The sequence below is a fragment of the Glycine max genome, chromosome 18, assembly GCF_000004515.6.
Source record: "Glycine max cultivar Williams 82 chromosome 18, Glycine_max_v4.0, whole genome shotgun sequence".
In the NCBI taxonomy this organism is placed as follows: Eukaryota; Viridiplantae; Streptophyta; class Magnoliopsida; order Fabales; family Fabaceae; genus Glycine; species Glycine max.
This window is the reverse complement of record NC_038254.2, coordinates 54,365,193-54,385,248: the sequence shown is the minus strand read 5'-3', so window position 1 is coordinate 54,385,248 and position 20,056 is coordinate 54,365,193. Positions and strand designations below refer to the sequence as shown.

The following is a 20,056-nucleotide window of genomic DNA, read 5'->3' as shown; positions in this document are numbered from 1 at the left end:
AGCAGAATTGCCATACACGAATGGGATTTAGAGTTCAAGTAAACCTCGATCTAGAGCTAGAAGTATAACAAGCTAAATGTGATATATGCAATATGAATGATAGTTTTAGTTTATATGTTTGAGTAACATAAGTGATTTTAATTTTTGTTATAATTAATTTTAATTTTAATATTTTACGTAAAAATAAGTTTGTATTAAAATGAAATATAATTAACTAGGAGTTAAATATGTTTTTTAATTTATTTTAAATAGGGTAAGGTTCACTTTTAATTTTTTTTTAAAAAATTGAAAATCTGGGGAGGCCACGGTGGAACAATATTTTTGAAATTCAAAACAATTAAGTAATAGCTTGATGAGATTTCAAGCTCCAATCATTTATACATTTTTGAAAATTACACAATTAATTGATTCCATACAAATTAACAACAAACCCAATTACAGTAAGAGCTATCATGCATTGGCATTGAGGGCCAAGTTAGTGATAACACACTATTCATTAGGCTAATTTGTTAATCTTCATGAATGTGTTCGAGCATCCAAGGTCAGAATGGTGCTGAGGTTCATTGGCTTCATATACTTTGTAGAGCCAGACATAATTTGTTCTACAACAAGTTTGTTTGCCTTTTCAGTTGGATGGAATGGATCCCAAAATGCATGCAAGTCTCGGTTGGGGCATAGGTTGGAGACTGGCAAGCATAGCCCCATACCATTGTAGGGTCCTTGTCCACAACAAGCTACTTTTGACGTGTTAAATCCTATACCAATATGACAACATAAAATGTTAGGATTTAAAGTGATAATTGTCCAAGTTTAATAAGCAGTTGTATAAGAAATATCTCTAGATAATGTGGACCTATACCATTCGATCCCATTTCTATCACAATGAACACCACACATATTTAAGCATGTCAAGAGTGTATACAATTAAGGCCACTAAACAAATGACAAATTATTCCATTTCTTCTTTATTATTTCATTAAAATTATCATGCTACATTTTATATTTTATATAGATCAAGAAAAATTAATCAATAAATGAAAAAAATAAAATCTTTACAAAATAAATCTTATTATTATTAATTTATTTTTTTTATTTTTTGGATCATATCATTAATATTATATGAGATATAAAAAAAAATTAGTGTTATATTAAAAAATTAAAATGATAATGATAAAATTTTTCTTACACAACATTTATTATCATGAGATGGAAGGAGTATATAGTACCATAAGCATTGGGATTGGTGATGAAATCATTGTGCATTAGTGCTGTATTTGCAGCAATGAAAACGTCGCTGCCAATTTTCTTGTTAAGTTCAAGTAGCATTTGCTCTAATTGAGGGTTGTACAATGATGCAGCACGTTGTAGATCAGCAGAACATTCTCCATTTTTGCCTCGCATGGCCAATTCTGCAGGGGCACAACCCAATGGCCCTGACCCTGTCACAAGAACTCGCCGAGCTCCCAGATTATATAGCCTCTGCATTGCATTATTAATATTACAATAATAATAATAACAAAATCTTATCTTATCAGGCCAGTTTTGTTACATGGATCATTCGATATCATTTCACAAAATTGAAAACAAAAATTTTCATTATTATTGTTATTATCATAATTGAAATAAGGTAAGAAGCCAAAATACATTTGTTTTGAATGTGTTTTTTGTGTCACCAAAGTATCTAGGTCATGTTTAGATAAACTTTTTTTTAAGTAAATAAGAAAGTAAAATGAATTAAATTTTTTCTATAAGTTAAAATTAATTTATGCACTTTAGTTTTTAAAAAACTTATTAAATGATTGACTTCTAAAGTTAAATGTATATGTTTAATGGTTTTATTATAGTTTACGAGAGAAATTACGAGAAAAATTCAATATATTTATATATCTTCTTATTTTCTTGTTGTATAAATATTTACATAGAAGTTTTTTGAAAGAGAACTTAATTTAATTTTATATACCTGCAAGTGCTTGCTATATCGATTGATGAGAAACTTGACATAGTCTGGGAGTGAGTATTGACGAGACCTTGCAGTAGAGTCCACTAGGAAGTAGTTGTTTACAAAATCATTGCCACCAACAGTGATAAGGATCAACGCTTGATTCACGAGTCGTTTAGTTCGTGAGACACCAATTAGAGCACTCAGTCGTTGTTGGTACTCTTTAAAATAATCTATTTGTTTGTGCATTTTAATTATGTTCATCTGCAAAAGTTGCATTAATAAGCATAATTGCCAGCTACAAATGTTTGCATGTTAATTTCGAATTGAGAAGTTCAATTTGTACACGACTTTTTTTATAACTTTTTTCCAAATTAAGAGAGACAAAAGAAAAGAGAAAAAAAATACGTAATAAGTTAATTAAGCAATCTAATTAAGAAATATGGAGAAAAGAACAAGTTGTAAACAGGTATCCTAAAAGATACTACTAAGTGTTGCCGTAATCAGTTAGCATTCATTACTCAAAATATTATATGATTACCTAGCCGTGATTAGTTAGGATATTATATCTCAAATTAGTCATATATTAATCGGATATTTTTCTGTTATTATTTTTCACATATTTGGCTCATACTTGTATTTCAAATTTATATATATCCTTACACCTCAATCAATAATATTGACTACTCCAATTATCTTTATTTTCTATACTAAGAACAATATGTTACTGTTTGACCATAAATAAATGTTCAGGTCCATTAAGTATGATATGGAATCTACCCCTTGCCTTAGATTCAAATTCCCGTGGTTTAGTGCTTCCATGTTTTCCGGGCTTTAATACAATTTATTATCAGTTTGGCTTTATTCGGGAATCACAATGGTATAACTTTATAATTAATTGGAATTCTACTAGTAGCCTAGTGGGGAAGAGTTTAGGAAAGTACAAACCTCGTTGTTACCATTTTACCAAAGAAACTATATAATTGATTGTCAAACTAATTACAAATTTACTAACAAAATTTGATATAATTATAGTAGATGACTGAGTTTGATAAAAGTTGAATTCTGAGTTATGAAATAATTTTTATTGGAAAACATAAATCTATTAATCTCTTAATTATGAGTCATACAAAAGATTAAACACATAATTTGATTTTTATAAGTGGTAACTTGCTTTGGTCTTTATTTAGTGTTCTTAGAATATTAATTAAAAAATTAAAAAAGTATTTATTATGGAAATCATATTTATAAAGGAGTATAAAAAGGTCATAAATAATATGATTTTATGTATTTAAATAATTTTTATTTTTATTTTTTAATCAATATTTTAAGAACAGAGATTAAAATTTGTGATACAATTTAATTCCCACTTCATCAAATGTCTGACAAATTAGGCCTTCCCTAGCCTGTTAAAGTTAACCAAATTTAGAAACTAAATATTTGTTATGAAATTGACAAATTTTAATTTGGAGACTAATTAATAATTATTATGAAGTTAAGAATTTTGAAAACTAAACTATATATCCGGACACATTTAAGGACGAAATGAATACAACATTTTGAAGATATTTACTCTACAACTTCATAATAAAGGCACTCACCACACTCATGCATTGATCTATTCATGCTCATTCTTGATTAACTCTTAATATCATTAATCCTTTTTCTTACTGCTAACTTGTATTGTAAGGTTCTTTTTGCAAAAGTATTTACCCCTTTGCACAAGCAACAAGCATCTGCATCCAACATTCGAAGTCTAAAACCTATTGCCCTTCAACAGATACCACTCAGTCTAGGTGCAAATCCTGGCTTTTTACACGAAGGAAAATGGGGATGAAATATTGCAGAGTTATATTATTCATACAATAGTTTTCTATAACATTATTTTTTTTCCTATTTCTTAATTTCTATCACATCAATCATTTCATCTCACTTTTTTCTCTCTTTAATTTCCATCTCTCTCTTTGTTGTATAAAAATATTATACAAATACAATGTCTGTTGTTGAAATTGAAACTTGTGTCGTTGCTTTTGTTGTATATTTCTAAGAGCCAACACACGGTAAATATTGATGTTTTTAGCAATTAGTAGAATATTTTGTCAGGAGAGAATCTTTATTAACAAGAATTAATCACATGAACATATAATTATTAGAACGTACAAAAAGTTAAAATCCGGAAAAACCTATGACTATTTATGGTAAAGCGTGCTCAAGGTTTTGAATATATGCATTGTGCGATATTACGTAAAAACACAGTCTCAGATATTATTTTTTCAACACATTATTTTCTATTAGGTAAAATTCAAGTGTACCTATTCCACTAAATATACATGTGGGTCTCATTTACTATTTGGTGAATCCCATTCCTAATTAAACTAGTAGGACCTATATAAATTTCAACAAAAAGAAGATATTATATTAAAAAATGCGTTGCATGTTAATGCTCTTTGTACTTATACATGTAAGAAAGAAAGAAGCTAGCTGGAATTTCATGTCATTAATGAATAATGAATTAAGTACTTACAAACTGATCTCCTGTATCGTTAAGGATTCCAACGCCAGCTGAAGCAAAATTGGCACCAACTAAGAGATTTTCTCTCGTTAAGTCCGGGCTCAAGTAAGGCATTGTAGACTCAGCACCTAGTTGCTGACCTGAAACATTGACCCTCCTCGTTACAGATACATCAATTTTAATGTTGATGATGCTAAAATTAATGACCATATGATAAATAAGTATTTGGACATGTATAATGCAACCTTTTTTCACATATGGAAACTTAACTGATAAAATCCGGAATGTTGAAGCCGTTAGAGAAGCGTCCAGTTGCTCTATGAGTTGGATAGTCAATTCCATAAGGAGGGGCATTAGCACGAGCAATGGTTTGCAAATAGTTGTTGTTTCCATTGTCAACAAGCGAATCTCCAAACACAAAGAATGCTCTTGGCCTGGCTTCACTTCTAGGGACAATAACACCAAGTAGTAATATAACTAAACCTAGAAGTACCATAGGAACAACACTTGACGAGGGTGCCATTGAAATGAACCTTTGAGATAATTGTCTTGGTTTTGGAAGGGTTTGTTTAAGATATGGGATGAAGAGCTTTACTTACCTGGGATACATATACAAGTCTTGAATACGTACCTTTCCCACCAATGTTATAAATAGCATGAATAATTGAATATTGCATGAGCTTAGGGCTTTCCGATTTTGGGTGCTCTTTTATTGAAGGTTTTAAGTTCTAGCTCTAGAAATTGTGGCAACGTTACGAGCTTAATTGAGATGGGTCGCATTGAGAGTCAAGAACACGAGTTTCCACTTTCTAGGTAGATGCATGCTTTGACTTTGTGTTAGACTTAATTTGGGATGAGATGAATATATGATGTTGTAGTCTTAGTGTAAAGTAGAATTTTATATTGGATAATAATAAAAAAATTAAACATTATATAAGATAAAATTTATAAATCTAAATTTTAAAGTTTTGGATTAAAATATAATATTAAAGTTTACTTTATATATATATATATATATATATATATATATATATATATATATATATATATATATATATATGTCTGTGTGTGGGGTTGCTTGGTGGCCTATATTGGAATAATTGTTTTTAGTATTTATTTCCTTAAATTTTTAACATATATATGAATATGCCTATCTCTATCGACCAATATAATTATTTGGATTTGTACTACAACGTATCTAATTTTTAGTAATATTTTTTGTCTAACACATAATAAAAATATTATTAAATTTAGTTACATTACAAATAAATATTAATAATATGTTTTTGAGGTATTTTACAAATATTGTATATAGTTTATATTACTAAAGCCTAAAAATATTAAAAAAACTTTAACAATATAAACTATATGCAATATTTAATAAATGTTGTAAAAATATATTAGTAACCTTTATTCATAATTTTGTAATATTTTTTGAATGTGATTACAAATTTTTAGTAATATTTTTATTAATTGTTAGATAAAATAAATATTGCTAAAAATCAAATTTGTATTTGTAGTTTGCTGGATATATAGAAAAAATTAAATATAATAATTGACATTTCTTAATTTAATCGATCAGTAGCTTTGTTAGGTGATGATCTCGTTTCATGAAGGTTTTGAAAAAGTTGTCAAACCAACCTTTAATGCATAGTAACACTAATAACGAATTAATATTTTTGAGCTAAGTCTACGGTGCAACGTCATTTTGTTACTCCACTCAATAAATTATCCGTTCCTCCTTCTTTTTCTACTTCTGAGGCTATTAAAATACTACCAACGTTGAAAAAATAATAAACAATATTAATATCCTATCTCTCTCTCTCTTTCCCCTTTATTTGATAAACATAAAAAATCAAAATTATGCTTCGTTAATACAACTTATCCTATATGAGTAATTTTTTTAAAAGCTCACTAGTTTAGCAATTTTAAAAGCAAATTGCAATAGATTGGTAAAAAGAAACATTTTTTCTTGTTTATACCATAATTATCCTTCATTGAAGCAATCTTGTTAATTTGAACGAGATAATAGGGACATAAATGACAAAATTCATCTTTCAAGATGCCAATTGATCCTAATGTTTGATGATAAAAAAACTGTATTCTATTCTATAAAAAAATAACAATCATCACTTAAAATTCATAAAAAAAAACTGACAACATTTTAACTAAAAAAGGCATTTAAGCCGCCAAAATATGTATTCTTGACTGTCAGTCTGTCAAAAACTATTTTTTTTTTTAAAAGAATGTGCACACATGTATACGATAATAAGATTTAAAATAGAACAAAGATATCAATATTTCCTATGCTATTATTAATTAAAAGACTAAAATGCAATTCAACCACACTGTGGTTGCCAAAAATGAAGTGGATAAGTTTTATATATCTATATAAACTTAAAGGTGTAAAGGAATCAATAAATATATTGAAGTAACACATAGAAGGTGTAAAGGAATAAGTTAGTTATAGTTATATTTGGTTTTTAGTTTAAATTGTTGTCGCTTGAATTTTAAGATAAATCCAATCAACTGACACAAAAGAAAGGCAAAAAGAAGAGTCTTTATCCGTGGGTAAATTTATGTTTGGTACCCAAACATATCATTAGTTTTTGAGCTACAGCATGTTAGTTATCTTTTGTTATTTTCAGAAGAAATGTATCGATGTGAATCATTTCAACAGAGTTCATAGAGAACCAACCCAAATATATTGCTCAGATACTTTCAGAAAGAAACTTTGAAGAAATTACACGCACCAGCCAGTGCTAGTCGATTCAAACAACATTCTTATAAATACTCCTGTAGAAATAAATAAAAAAAAGAGTGTAATAAATTCTGACACGTACAACTATTCTCGTCCATCCCTTAAGCATGTTTCTTTCTTATCTCTTTCCGAGAAATTGTTTACGGTTTCTCATGCAACCTAAACTTTCTAGGGGCCCCTCCCAATATTGTTAAGAATAATCCCAAAATGACAATGATGTCCTCGCAGAAGTGACAACAATTTCTAAGCATTCCCCATCATGGTTCTTGGAACGTGTTAATTAGTCTAAAGTCTAAGCATACGCAGCAATGGAGAAATGGTTGCATTCAATTCTTCGAAGTTGACTCGAATGCCGTGACAAATATTATGCAAGTATGGTCTAATGGGGCAAAGCCTGTTTATGCTTGTCGTAGTCAAGCTGGGGTATGAGGATGAAAGATTTATCAACTAGCATGCACGTTATTTACTCACAAAACATAAATTAAATTAATACTGCGTGCATAATATCATTAGTTATCTCATTATTATCATTATTATTTATTTATATTGATCTTTTTTAAAAACAATTAAAAGGTATAAAGAAAAATAAATTTCAAATTGTCTAAATAATATTCAACGCAATTCATGTTCAGCATTCAAATAATAATCATTTATGAAACATAGAGATGTTGATAATCGTGTTTAAGAGATGCAGTCTTGTTCATAAACTTGCGGTGGCTCCTCCGGTTGACAATGCTGTCCTCACAGACTTGATCAGTGACAACAATTTCTAAGCATTCCCATCATGACCCATGAAAAGTGTTAGTGACTTAGTCTAAGCACACGCAGCAACGGTGAAGTTGTTACATTCAATATTCTTCAAAATTGACTCAAAGTCAAGCAATGCCGTGAAAAATGCATTGAACCCTCAATGGGGCAAAGCATGGAATTCTATGTTTTTGGCTGATGTAGTAAAGCTGGGGAGTGACAATAAAAGAGTGACCAACTAGCATGTAAGCCACAGTCACAGAACATAAAAAAATAGTTCATTTTCTCATAAATCTCAGAAACAACCTTGTTAATTATCTCTCTAAAATACCATTAACTGCTTAGCTCATAATTCAGTTTGAATATTTTCGTCCGCAAAGGATGAAGTTTTTTGTTATTTGCAGTGTGGTTATTATGGGGATAACATTGGAGTTAGAAGCCGTGCCTACACCGTCGCAGCTTCAATTGGAAGAAAATGCTATAATCAATAGTGGATGGTGGAATAGATCAAAGTCAGTAGCTTCACGTAATATCTGTTCATGGTATGGTATGTCTTGCAACGTCGCTGGAAGCATAACTAGAATCAACTATCCCTTTTATACACCTGGGATTCGATTAGCAACACTAAACCTCTCTGCTTTCAAGAATTTAGAATGGCTTGAGGTCTCAAACTGTGGACTACAAGGGACTATCCCATCTGATATTGGTGATCTCCCTAAACTCACTCATCTTGATTTGTCCCATAATTCTCTTCATGGTGAAATACCTCCTTCATTGACAAATCTTACCCAATTAGAGTTCCTAATCATCTCTCACAACAAATTTCAAGGTCTCATTCCTGGTGAGTTGTTGTTTCTAAAAAATCTTATTTGGTTAGATTTGTCCTATAATTCACTTGATGGTGAGATACCTCGTGCACTGACAAATCTTACCCAATTAGAGAGCCTAATCATATCTCACAACAACATTCAAGGCTCAATTCCTGCGTTGTTGTTTCTAAAAAATCTTACTCGGTTAGATTTGTCCTATAATTCACTTGATGGTGAGATACCTCCTGCACGGGCAAATCTTAACCAATTAGAGAGGCTAGACCTTTCTCACAACAAATTTCAAGGCCCCATTCCTCGTGAGTTGTTGTTTCTAAAAAATCTTGCTTGGTTAGATTTGTCCTATAATTCACTTGATGGTGAGATACCTCCTGCACTGACAAATCTTACCCAGCTAGAGATACTAGACCTTTCAAACAACAAATTTCAAGGCCCCATTCCTGGTGAGTTGTTGTTTCTAAAAAATCTTATTTGGTTATATTTGTCCTATAATTCACTTGATGGTGAGATACCTCCTGCACGGACAAATCTTACTCAATTAGAGTGCCTAATCCTTTCTTACAACAAATTTCAAGGCCCCATTCCTCGTGAGTTGTTGTTTCTAAAAAATCTTGCTTGGTTAAATTTGTCCTATAATTCACTTGATGGTGAGATACCTCCTGCACTGGCAAATCTTACCCAGCTAGAGAACCTAGACCTTTCAAACAACAAATTTCAAGGCCCCATTCCTGGTGAGTTGTTGTTTCTAAAAGATCTTAATTGGTTAGATTTGTCCTATAATTCACTTGATGATGAGATACCTCCTGCACTGGTAAATCTTACCGAGTTAGAGAGACTAGACCTTTCAAACAACAAATTTCAAGGCCCCATTCCAGCGGAGCTTGGACTTTTGCATGTATCTGTGCAAAATGTCAGCGTGAACCTTTCATTCAATAATTTGAAGGGTCCCATTCCATATGGTTTAAGTGAGATTCAGCTAATAGGGAACAAGGATGTATGTAGCCATGATTCCTATTACATAGATAAATATCAATTCAAGCGTTGTTCTGCCCAAGACAACAAAGTAAGGCTCAATCAGCAGCTGGTCATAGTTCTCCCTATCCTCATTTTTCTAATCATGCTCTTCTTACTACTCGTGTGTCTGAGGCACACTCGCATTGCAACTAAGAACAAACATGCAAACACAACGGCAGCCACTAAGAATGGGGACTTATTCTGTATATGGAATTATGATGGAAACATAGCCTATGAAGACATCATTAGAGCAACTCAAGACTTTGACATGAGATATTGTATTGGAACAGGTGCCTATGGGAGCGTTTATAGGGCACAATTACCAAGTGGCAAGATTGTTGCCGTGAAAAAACTCCACGGATTTGAAGCAGAGGTGGCAGCTTTTGATGAGAGTTTCAGAAATGAGGTCAAAGTATTGTCAGAAATAAAGCATCGACATATTGTGAAGCTCCATGGATTCTGCTTGCACAGAAGAATCATGTTTTTGATATATGAGTACATGGAGAGAGGCAGCTTGTTTTCAGTGTTGTTTGATGATGTGGAAGCCATGGAATTGGATTGGAAAAAGAGGGTTAGCATTGTGAAAGGCACTGCACATGCTCTTTCCTATCTTCATCATGACTTCACTCCTCCAATTGTGCATAGAGACATATCAGCCAGCAATGTCTTGCTTAACTCAGACTGGGAGCCCAGTGTTTCAGACTTTGGCACAGCCCGATTCCTTAGCTCTGATTCATCCCATCGAACTATGGTTGCTGGAACCATTGGGTACATAGCCCCAGGTAAATTGTTCAAATCTTTATTTTTGGTTCATTTCTCTTGTTCGTGATTTGATGCAGATAATGACTAAACAATACATTTAATAACAGGCAAATGGACTTGTTTCTTACACTGAGTTTATAAAAAAATTAGATTTTAATGTTGTTACTTTTCAACTACTCTCCTTCTGATCTTTGAATCTGTTGGTGTTAATGTTGTAAATGTAGAGCTTGCATATAGTATGGTTGTGAGTGAAAGGTGTGATGTGTACAGCTTTGGAGTGGTGGCACTCGAAACTTTGGTGGGATCGCATCCTAAGGAAATATTCTCATCACTTCAATCAGCATCTACTGAGAATGGCATCACATTATGTGAAATATTGGACCAACGCCTCCCACAGGCAACAATGTCAGTTTTAATGGAAATAGTTAGTGTTGCCATAGTTGCATTTGCGTGCTTAAATGCCAATCCTTGCTCTCGCCCAACAATGAAATCGGTCTCTCAATGTTTTCTTACTCAGCTTACACCATTAGACATTCCTTTGCGTGAGATTTCATTGCAGCAGCTCATGAGTCAAGAACTCAGGCATTATTTAAATTTGTGAACTCCTGAAAGTGAAACTTCTAGTTGAAATTAGATGTGTCAGCATTCAATAAACTTGTTGTCAAAAGACTTCATGAAGTTCTGTTTTGAAGTTGAATTAGTTCTCGTGATATGTTGTTTGTATGGATTACAAAACTTGTTTAGTTTGTAATTTAATAAAAATCAGGAATATGAGGTACCACAAAAAGAAAACTTGTTTAGTGTGTGTTCTGTTTTTAGTTTTTTGCATTTTTACTTTTAGTACTTTAATTTTTATTTCTTCCTTTCTTTTAATTATTTTAAGGGAATAAAAGTAAATATTGAAAAAAAATGAAGGAACTGAAAATTAGTATAAAGTAAAAGTTAAAAGACTAAAAAAGTTTAACGATTAAAAACGTATATAAGAGGCGTGATGTTAAGTATTGGTGTTCTTGAAAAATCTCACAACAACATTCACAGCACTATTCCTTGTGAATTAGTGTCTTCAAAAATCTTACTTTATTAGACCTATATTTTAACAGAATCAGTGAAAAACTTATAATAATATTTTTTTGAAAGAGATCCTGAGAATCTTATCAACAAAGAAATTTTTAAGAATATTTTTTTCTTTCTCACGATAAGTAATACAATTTTAAAACTATTTTTACAAAAGATCATATTAAAGAAAAAATAAATCAAAGATTTTTTTCTCAATTGATGTGGAAAAACAATTCAAATAAAAGATCATTTTTATCTCACCAAAAGTAAGTAAATATGTAAAGGTAAAGTAAAAGAGAATAAAAGAATTTAACGATATAATAAAAGTTATTCTTTTTCATAAGAGTAACCTATTAATTTTATTTCTCTTGTAAATCAATTATTTTTCATTAAAATATCCTCAATTATTTTTTTCTTTTTTTATGAAGATCGAAGAAGATCAATAAATTTAATTAAATTAAGAATAAATTTAGAAAAAAAATTATAATAGTATAAAAATTTAATACTAATAACTAAATTAATTAACTTACATAGTAAATATAAATTAATCAATTACATCTTATAATTAAAAAATAGAAATAATTAATATATATAAAGACGCTATGCTAGGTTAATCAATGGCAAAAACTACTTTTATTTCTACTATTTATACTTATAGCCAAAAATTAAATATCGAAAGCTGACAGTATAGAATGCATATTTGTCCAATATGTTTGTCAGTACACGGCAGTCATGTAGCACGATATCCATACATTAAATTCGCTATTTTTTTATATATAAAAAAAGTATTCAACCATTAACTTCACACTGTTGAATTGTTCAAGATGAATGACAGAGTCAGCTTGGTTAGATGATCCTCTTTCCTGAGCTAATTTGTTGATCTTATGAAAATAACTTTTATAATTTATATAAAAATAATTTAATTATTTTTTATTATAGAAAAATTAAAAACTTATATGATAAACATTTATTAAATGGTTTATTCAAATGCATCCTACTAATAATTTAATTTTCACATATTAACAGTGTAAAGATTTTTTATATTATTAATTCATTTGTAATTATCCTAAAATATTATTTTTAATGTAAACAAATTTACTATATATAACCATCTTTAATTAACGATAGTTGTCAATACCTTTTAAGTTCGTTTGAGTAATCTGTTTGAGCTGGCTATCTTCGGCCATATGGCATCAACTGCACAGGCTTATTGAAATTCAGGAACAGCACAACATCGCCATATGTATAACGTACATTAACAATACAATTAGGATTTTGGAGGTTTTTATATTAATAAATTTTTACTGCCAATATGTAATTATTAATATTTAACTTTTTTAGACAAAATAACTTATGTCTTTCATTCATAATCAAAGATTTATACAAGTAGCAATGAAATTAAAAAACACGGAAGCGCAAAAAAAAATTAATTAAGACCTGACAGACCTAAAAAGACAACAGATGTATTGTAATACTTCATATGTAATAATGCATGAGGTGTTTGCTTTCCTATTATCTCTTTCTTATTTTAATTTCATATATCATTCATTATTGCATTATCTTTAGGGGTTAGTCGCTCGAGAGAGGATAATCCTTAAAAGAAATATAAGGAAGGTCTTACATGCATCCGTACAAACTCAAAGCTACGGGCTCAATAAGTCAAAAAATGTGTCTTCATAATCAAATGAAGTTTATTTAATCTCAAAAGGTTCATTAAGTAGAAAGACTAATAAACAAACCCTTGTGATATAATATTACTTCAAAGTTTAAAAAGGAGCAAATCAAAGAGAACAACAGTCAACAACAAGTCACCAACAAAATAAAATAAATACAAAATGTATATTTCGATGAACAATTTTTGGTGTTTTATTTGTAATATTTTTATGTTTTTTTATCATTTTGATTGATTATTTTTCTTTCATTAAATATATTTATTTGATTGTTTTATTATATCAATTTCACTTTATCTTATATTACTCTTATAAATTTTATACATAACACTTACTTTTATCTCCACGTTAATCAACTTTAATTGAGTGATCAACCTCTGATTTTTTTAATATTCTCTTATATATTGATAAATAAAAAATATCTTAATTTATATGTAATTTTTTTATCTCCTTTAACAGAAAATGATATAAAATATCATTGACAATTATATTTTTAAATTTAGTTTATTAAACAAATAAGTTATTTAAATATTTCTTTAATTAGTTATAAACCCGCTCAACACACGAATCTGTGTCTAGTTATACCAGTTATACTTATACCAGCAATTATTCATATAATTAGTGTAAAAAGTAAAAAATGACCAACACTTGAGGAACCAATCAAGGTGACTCTTCTAAGAGCAAATGAGCGTCAGAAAATAACACTTATCATATAAATGGCTTCCATACTACACCTTTTAGGTAATTTGCTTTCAAAAACTATATCTAGTTTAGTGAAAAAAGTCCATTAATCCAGTGGCAGCTAGCTGCTCATGGTATAGAGTTGTTGATTATTTAATTTGTTGTATTTATTTTATAAACAAAAGAAATTATATGGAGAAGCCCTTATCCTGGGAGAGTATCCTTGGTCTCGAACACAAGGAGAAGCCCTTATCACCATTCCTCGTGAAAAATTATATGTATGTGTTATGTCACCTTTTTTTTGTCCAAAAATAAGTTGATTGTGGCTTTAAAAAAAGTTGCAAAAGTAAAAAGAAAACAAACAAAATGAGAAAACAGAAAATTTCTTGCAAGATGCCAATTGATCCTAATGTTTGATGGTAATAAAAAACTGTATTCTATTCTATAAAAAAATAACAATCATTACTTAAAATTCATAAAAAAAAACTGGCAGCATTAAAAAAAAAAGGCATTTGTAGCCGCCAAAATATGTATTCTTGACTGTCAGTCTCAAACTAAAATCTTTTTGTAAAGAATGTGCACACATGTATACAATTATAAGATTTAAAATAGAACAAGGTGATACGAATAACGCTACACTATGCCATTGTTACATTACTAAGAAGGAACATTAATGAAGATAATTGTTCTGTTTCCTCTTTATTAATTCCACTTCTTTACATATTTATAATACTTTTCTTCTAACAGAATATAATTTGTTATAACTGTCTAACATCCCTTCAACTAGCTAACTTGTGGAATTGTTGTAAATGCATAAGGTAGTGCCTATTGTGCTGTTATTTCTATCAGGATTGCTATCACAAGGATATCAATATTTCCTATGCTAGTATTAATTAGTAGACTAAAATGCAATTCGACCACACTCTGGTTGCCAAAAATGAAGTGGAAAAGTTTTATATATCTATATAAACTTAAAGGTGTAAAGGAATCAATAAATATATTGAAGTAACACATAGAAGGTGTAAAGGAATAAGTTAGTTATAGTTATATTTGGTTTTTAGTTTAAATTATTGTCGCTTGAATTTTTAGATAAATCCAATCAAATGACACAAAAGAAAGGCAAAAAGAAGAGTCTTTATCCGTGGGTAAATTTATGTTTGGTACCCAAACATACCATTAGTTTTTGAGCTACAGCATGTTAGTTATCTTTTGTTATTTCCAGAAGAAATGTATCAATGTGAATCATTTCAACAGAGTTCATAGAGAACCAAACCAAATATATTGCTCAGATACTTTCAGAAAGAAACTTTGAAGAAATTAGACGCACCAGTGCTATTCGATTCAACAAAATGCTTATAAATACTCCTGTACAAATAATAATAAAAAGAAGAGTGTAATAAATTCTGACAACTATTCTCGTCCCTTAAGCATGTTTCTTTCTTATCTCTTTCCGTGAAATTGTTTACGGTTTCTCATGCAACCTGAACTTTCTAGTGGCCCCTCCCAATATTGTTAAGAATAATCCCAAAATGACAATGATGTCCTCGCAGAAGTGACAACAATTTCTAAGCATTCCCCATCATGGTTCTTGGAACGTGTAATTAGTCTAAAGTCTAAGCATACGCAGCAATGGAGAAATGGTTGCATTCAATTCTTCGAAGTTGACTCGAAAGCCGTGACAAATATTATGCAAGTATGGTCTAATGGGGCAAAGCCCAAACTGGGGTATGAGGATGAAAGATTGATCAACTAGCATGCACGTTATTTAGTCACAAAACATACTAAATTAATACTACGTGCATAATATCATTAGTTATCTCATTATTATCATTATTCTGATTATTATTTATTTATATTGACATTTTTTAAAAAAAAATTAAAAGGTATAAAGAAAAATAAATTTCAAATTGTCTAAATAATATTCAACGCAATTCATGTTCATCATTCAAATAATAATAATTTATACAACATAGAGATGTTGATTATCGTGTTTAAGAGATGCAGTCTTGTTCATAAACTTGCGGTGGCTCCTCCGGTTGTTCAAATATAAAGCTAATCCCAAAATGACAATGATGTCCCCACAGACTTGATCAGTGACAACAATTTCTAAGCATTCCCATCATGACCCATGAAAAGTGTTAGTGACTTAGTCTAAGCACACGCAGTAACGGTGAAATTGTTACATTCAATATTCTTCAAAGTTGACTCAAAGTCAAGCAATGCCGTGAAAAATGCATAGGACCCTCAATGGGGCAAAGCATGGAATTCTATGTTTTTGGCTGATGTAGTAAAGCTGGGGAGTGACAATAAAAGAGTGACCAACTAGCATGTAAGCCACAGTCACAGAACATAAAAAAAAAGGTTCATTTTCTCATAAATCTCAGAAACAAACTTGTTAATTATCTCTCTAAAATACCATTAACTGCTTAGCTCATAACTCAGTTTGAATATTTTCGTCCCAAAGGATGAAGTTTTTTGTTATTTGCAGTGTGGTTATTATGGGGATAACATTGGAGTTAGAAGCCGTGCCTACACCGTCGCAGCTTCAATTGGAAGAAAATGCTATAATCAATAGTGGATGGTGGAATAGATCAAAGTCAGTAGCTTCACGCAATATCTGTTCATGGTATGGTATGTCTTGCAACGTCGCTGGAAGCGTAACTAGAATCAACTATCCCTTTTATACACCTGGGATTCGATTAGCAACACTAAACCTCTCTGCTTTCAAGAATTTAGAATGGCTTGAGGTCTCACACTGTGGACTACAAGGGACTATCCCATCTGATATTGGTAATCTCCCTAAACTCACTCATCTTGATTTGTCCCATAATTCTCTTCACGGTGAAATACCTCCTGCACTGGCAAATCTTACCCAATTAGAGAGCCTAATCATATCTCACAACTACATTCAAGGCTCAATTCCTGAGTTGTTGTTTCTAAAAAATCTCACTGTCTTAAATTTGTCCTATAATTCACTTGATGGTGAGATACCTCCTGCACTGGCAAATCTTACCCAATTAGAGAGCCTAATCATATCTCACAACAACATTCAAGGCTCAATTCCTGAGTTGTTGTTTCTAAAAAATCTCACTGTCTTAGATTTGTCCTATAATTCACTTGATGGTGAGATACCTCATGCACTGACAAATCTTACCCAATTAGAGAGCCTAATAATATCTCACACTTACATTCAAGGCTCAATTCCTGAGTTGTTGTTTCTAAAAAATCTCACTGTCTTAGATTTGTCCGATAATTCACTTGATGGTGAAATACCTCCTGCACTGTTAAATCTTACCCAATTAGAAAGCCTAATCATATCTCACAACAACATTCGAGGCTCAATTCCTAAGCTGTTGTTTCTAAAAAATCTTACTATCTTAGATTTGTCCTATAATTTACTTGATGGTGAGATACCTCATGCACTGGCAAATCTTACCCAATTAGAGAGCCTAATCATATCTCACAACAACATTCAAGGTTATATTCCCCAGAATTTGGTTTTCTTGGAAAGTCTTACTTTGTTAGATCTATCAGCCAACAAAATCAGTGGGACCTTGCCCTTGTCACAGACAAATTTCCCAAGTTTAATATTACTTGACATTTCCCACAATCTACTTTCTGGTTCCTTAATACCCTTGTCAGTAGGAAACCATGCACAGCTAAATACTATTTACCTCAGAAATAACTCAATTAGTGGAAAAATTCCACCAGAGCTTGGATATTTGCCTTTCTTAACTACTCTGGATCTAAGCTACAATAATCTTATCGGAACAGTTCCTCTATCTATGCTAAATGTCGCTGAAGTGGACCTTTCATTCAATAATTTGAAGGGTCCCTATCCAGCTGGTTTAATGGAGTCTCAGCTATTAGGGAACAAGGGTGTATGTAGCGAATACGATTTCTATTACATAGATGAATATCAATTCAAGCATTGTTCTGCCCAAGACAACTTAGTAGTCATGGCCGGCGGCAACAAAGTAAGGCACAGGCACAATCAGCTGGTCATAGTTCTCCCTATCCTGTTTTTTCTAATCATGGCCTTCCTACGACTCGTGCGGCTAAGGCATATTCGCATTGCAACTAAGAACAAACATGCAAAGACAACTGCAGCCACTAAGAATGGGGACTTGTTCTGTATATGGAATTATGATGGAAACATAGCCTATGATGACATCATTAGAGCAACCCAAGACTTTGACATGAGATATTGTATTGGAACAGGTGCCTATGGGAGCGTTTATAGGGCACAGTTACCAAGTGGCAAGATTGTTGCCGTGAAAAAACTCCACGGATTTGAAGCAGAGGTGCCAGCTTTTGATGAGAGTTTCAGAAATGAGGTCAAAGTATTATCAGAAATAAAGCATCGACATATTGTGAAGCTCCATGGATTCTGCTTGCACAGAAGAATCATGTTTTTGATATATGAGTACATGGAGAGAGGCAGCTTGTTTTCAGTGTTGTTTGATGATGTGGAAGCCATGGAATTGGATTGGAAAAAGAGGGTTAACATTGTGAAAGGCACTGCACATGCTCTGTCCTATCTTCATCATGACTTCACTCCTCCAATTGTGCATAGAGACATATCAGCCAGCAATGTCTTGCTTAACTTAGACTGGGAGCCCAGTGTTTCAGACTTTGGCACAGCCCGATTCCTTAGCTTTGATTCATCCTATCGAACTATAGTTGCCGGAACCATTGGGTACATAGCCCCAGGTAAATTGTTCATATCTTTATTTTTGGTTCATTTCTCTTTTTACCTGTGTTCTCTTGTTCGTGATTTGATGTAGATAATGACTAAACAATGCATTTAATAACAGGCAAATGGACTTGTTTCTTACACTGAGTTTATAAAAATTGTAGATTATAATGTTGTTACTATTCAACTACTTTCCTTCTGATCTTTGAATCTGTTGGTGTTAATGTTGTAAATGTAGAGCTTGCATATAGTATGGTTGTGAGTGAAAGGTGTGATGTGTACAGCTTTGGAGTGGTGGCACTCGAAACTTTGGTGGGATCGCATCCTAAGGAAATACTCTCATCACTTCAATCAGCATCTACTGAGAATGGCATCACATTATGTGAAATATTGGACCAACGCCTCCCACAGGCAACAATGTCAGTTTTAATGGAAATAGTTAGTGTTGCCATAGTTGCATTTGCGTGCTTAAATGCCAATCCTTGCTCTCGCCCAACAATGAAATCGGTCTCTCAATGTTTTCTTACTCAGCTTACACCATTAGACATTCCTTTGCGTGAGATTTCATTGCAGCAGCTCATGAGTCAAGAACTCAGGCATTATTTAAATTTGTGAACTCCTGAAAGTGAAACTTCTAGTTGAAATTAGATGATGTCGGCTTTCAATAAAGTTTATCTAGTTGTTTATTCGGGTGAATTATTAGAAAACTTGGTGAAATTGTTTTTATGTTAACTTTGTTCTCGTGATATGGTTTGTATGGATTATGATACTTGTTTAATTTTGTAATTTAATGAAAATGAGGAATATGAGGTTTAACATAAAGAAAGGATATATTTTAGTGATTTAGATAGTAGTAGCAAACTAGAAATAATTGTTTCTAATTAAGGTTGCCAAATGAAGTAGAAAAGTTTTATGACATACATATAGTATATGAAAGTGGTCCAGTAAATCCACCATAGCAACCAATAAATTGAAGTAACACAGAAAGTGTAAAGGGATGAGTTAGTTTTTTTAGCTACTGTATGTTTGTTATCTTTTGTTATTTTCTGTAGAAATGGATCAATGAAAATCATTTCAATTAATCTACTGCTCAGATACCTTCAGAAAGAAACCATGAAAATATTTATGCGTATTAGTGCTCTGCGATTCAGGCATGGCTAGGCATCAAATTTGTGTCCTATCCTGGTGTGTGCGCGTGTTCTGTTTTTAGTTATTTAGTATTTTGCATTTTTACTTTTAGTGCTTTAATTTTTATTTCTTCCTCACTTTTAATTATTTTAAGGGATTAAAAGTAAAGATTGAAAAAAAAAATTAAGAAACTAAAAAATAGGATAAAGTAAAAGTTAAAAGACTAAAAAAGTTTAACCATTAAAAACATAAATTAGAATTGT

At 31.5% G+C, this 20,056-nt stretch overlaps 3 protein-coding genes across 5 annotated transcripts; 2 read left to right on the top strand and 1 right to left on the bottom strand.

The window, feature by feature from the left end:
• Positions 1-339: 339 nt before the first annotated feature.
• Positions 340-5,124, bottom strand: LOC100776334 (GDSL esterase/lipase At5g33370). Its single transcript, XM_003552457.5, has 5 exons — positions 4,722-5,124; positions 4,464-4,591; positions 1,961-2,203; positions 1,227-1,479; positions 340-755 (listed from the first exon to the last, which is right to left on the bottom strand). Exons 1-5 carry the CDS (start codon positions 4,972-4,974, stop codon positions 517-519), a joined length of 1,116 nt encoding a protein of 371 aa, XP_003552505.1. The 5' UTR covers positions 4,975-5,124; the 3' UTR covers positions 340-516.
• Positions 5,125-8,202: 3,078 nt separating this feature from the next.
• On the top strand, positions 8,203-11,357 carry LOC102665964 (MDIS1-interacting receptor like kinase 2). Its single transcript, XM_041012175.1, has 2 exons — positions 8,203-10,582; positions 10,787-11,357. Exons 1-2 carry the CDS (start codon positions 8,341-8,343, stop codon positions 11,161-11,163), a joined length of 2,619 nt encoding a protein of 872 aa, XP_040868109.1. The 5' UTR covers positions 8,203-8,340; the 3' UTR covers positions 11,164-11,357.
• Positions 11,358-16,193: 4,836 nt separating this feature from the next.
• On the top strand, positions 16,194-19,650 carry LOC102666098 (probable leucine-rich repeat receptor-like protein kinase At1g35710). Of its 3 annotated transcripts, none has more exons than XM_041012174.1 (3): positions 16,194-16,330; positions 16,434-18,682; positions 18,890-19,044. In XM_041012174.1, exons 2-3 carry the CDS (start codon positions 16,435-16,437, stop codon positions 18,895-18,897), a joined length of 2,256 nt encoding a protein of 751 aa, XP_040868108.1. In that variant the 5' UTR covers positions 16,194-16,330; position 16,434; the 3' UTR covers positions 18,898-19,044. The 3 variants fall into 3 exon arrangements, with proteins under 3 accessions (XP_040868108.1, XP_040868107.1, XP_006602888.2); XM_041012173.1 differs by having other exon boundaries at positions 16,202-16,330; positions 18,904-19,650; XM_006602825.4 differs by lacking the exon at positions 16,194-16,330 and having other exon boundaries at positions 16,359-18,682; positions 18,904-19,650.
• Positions 19,651-20,056: the final 406 nt, after the last annotated feature.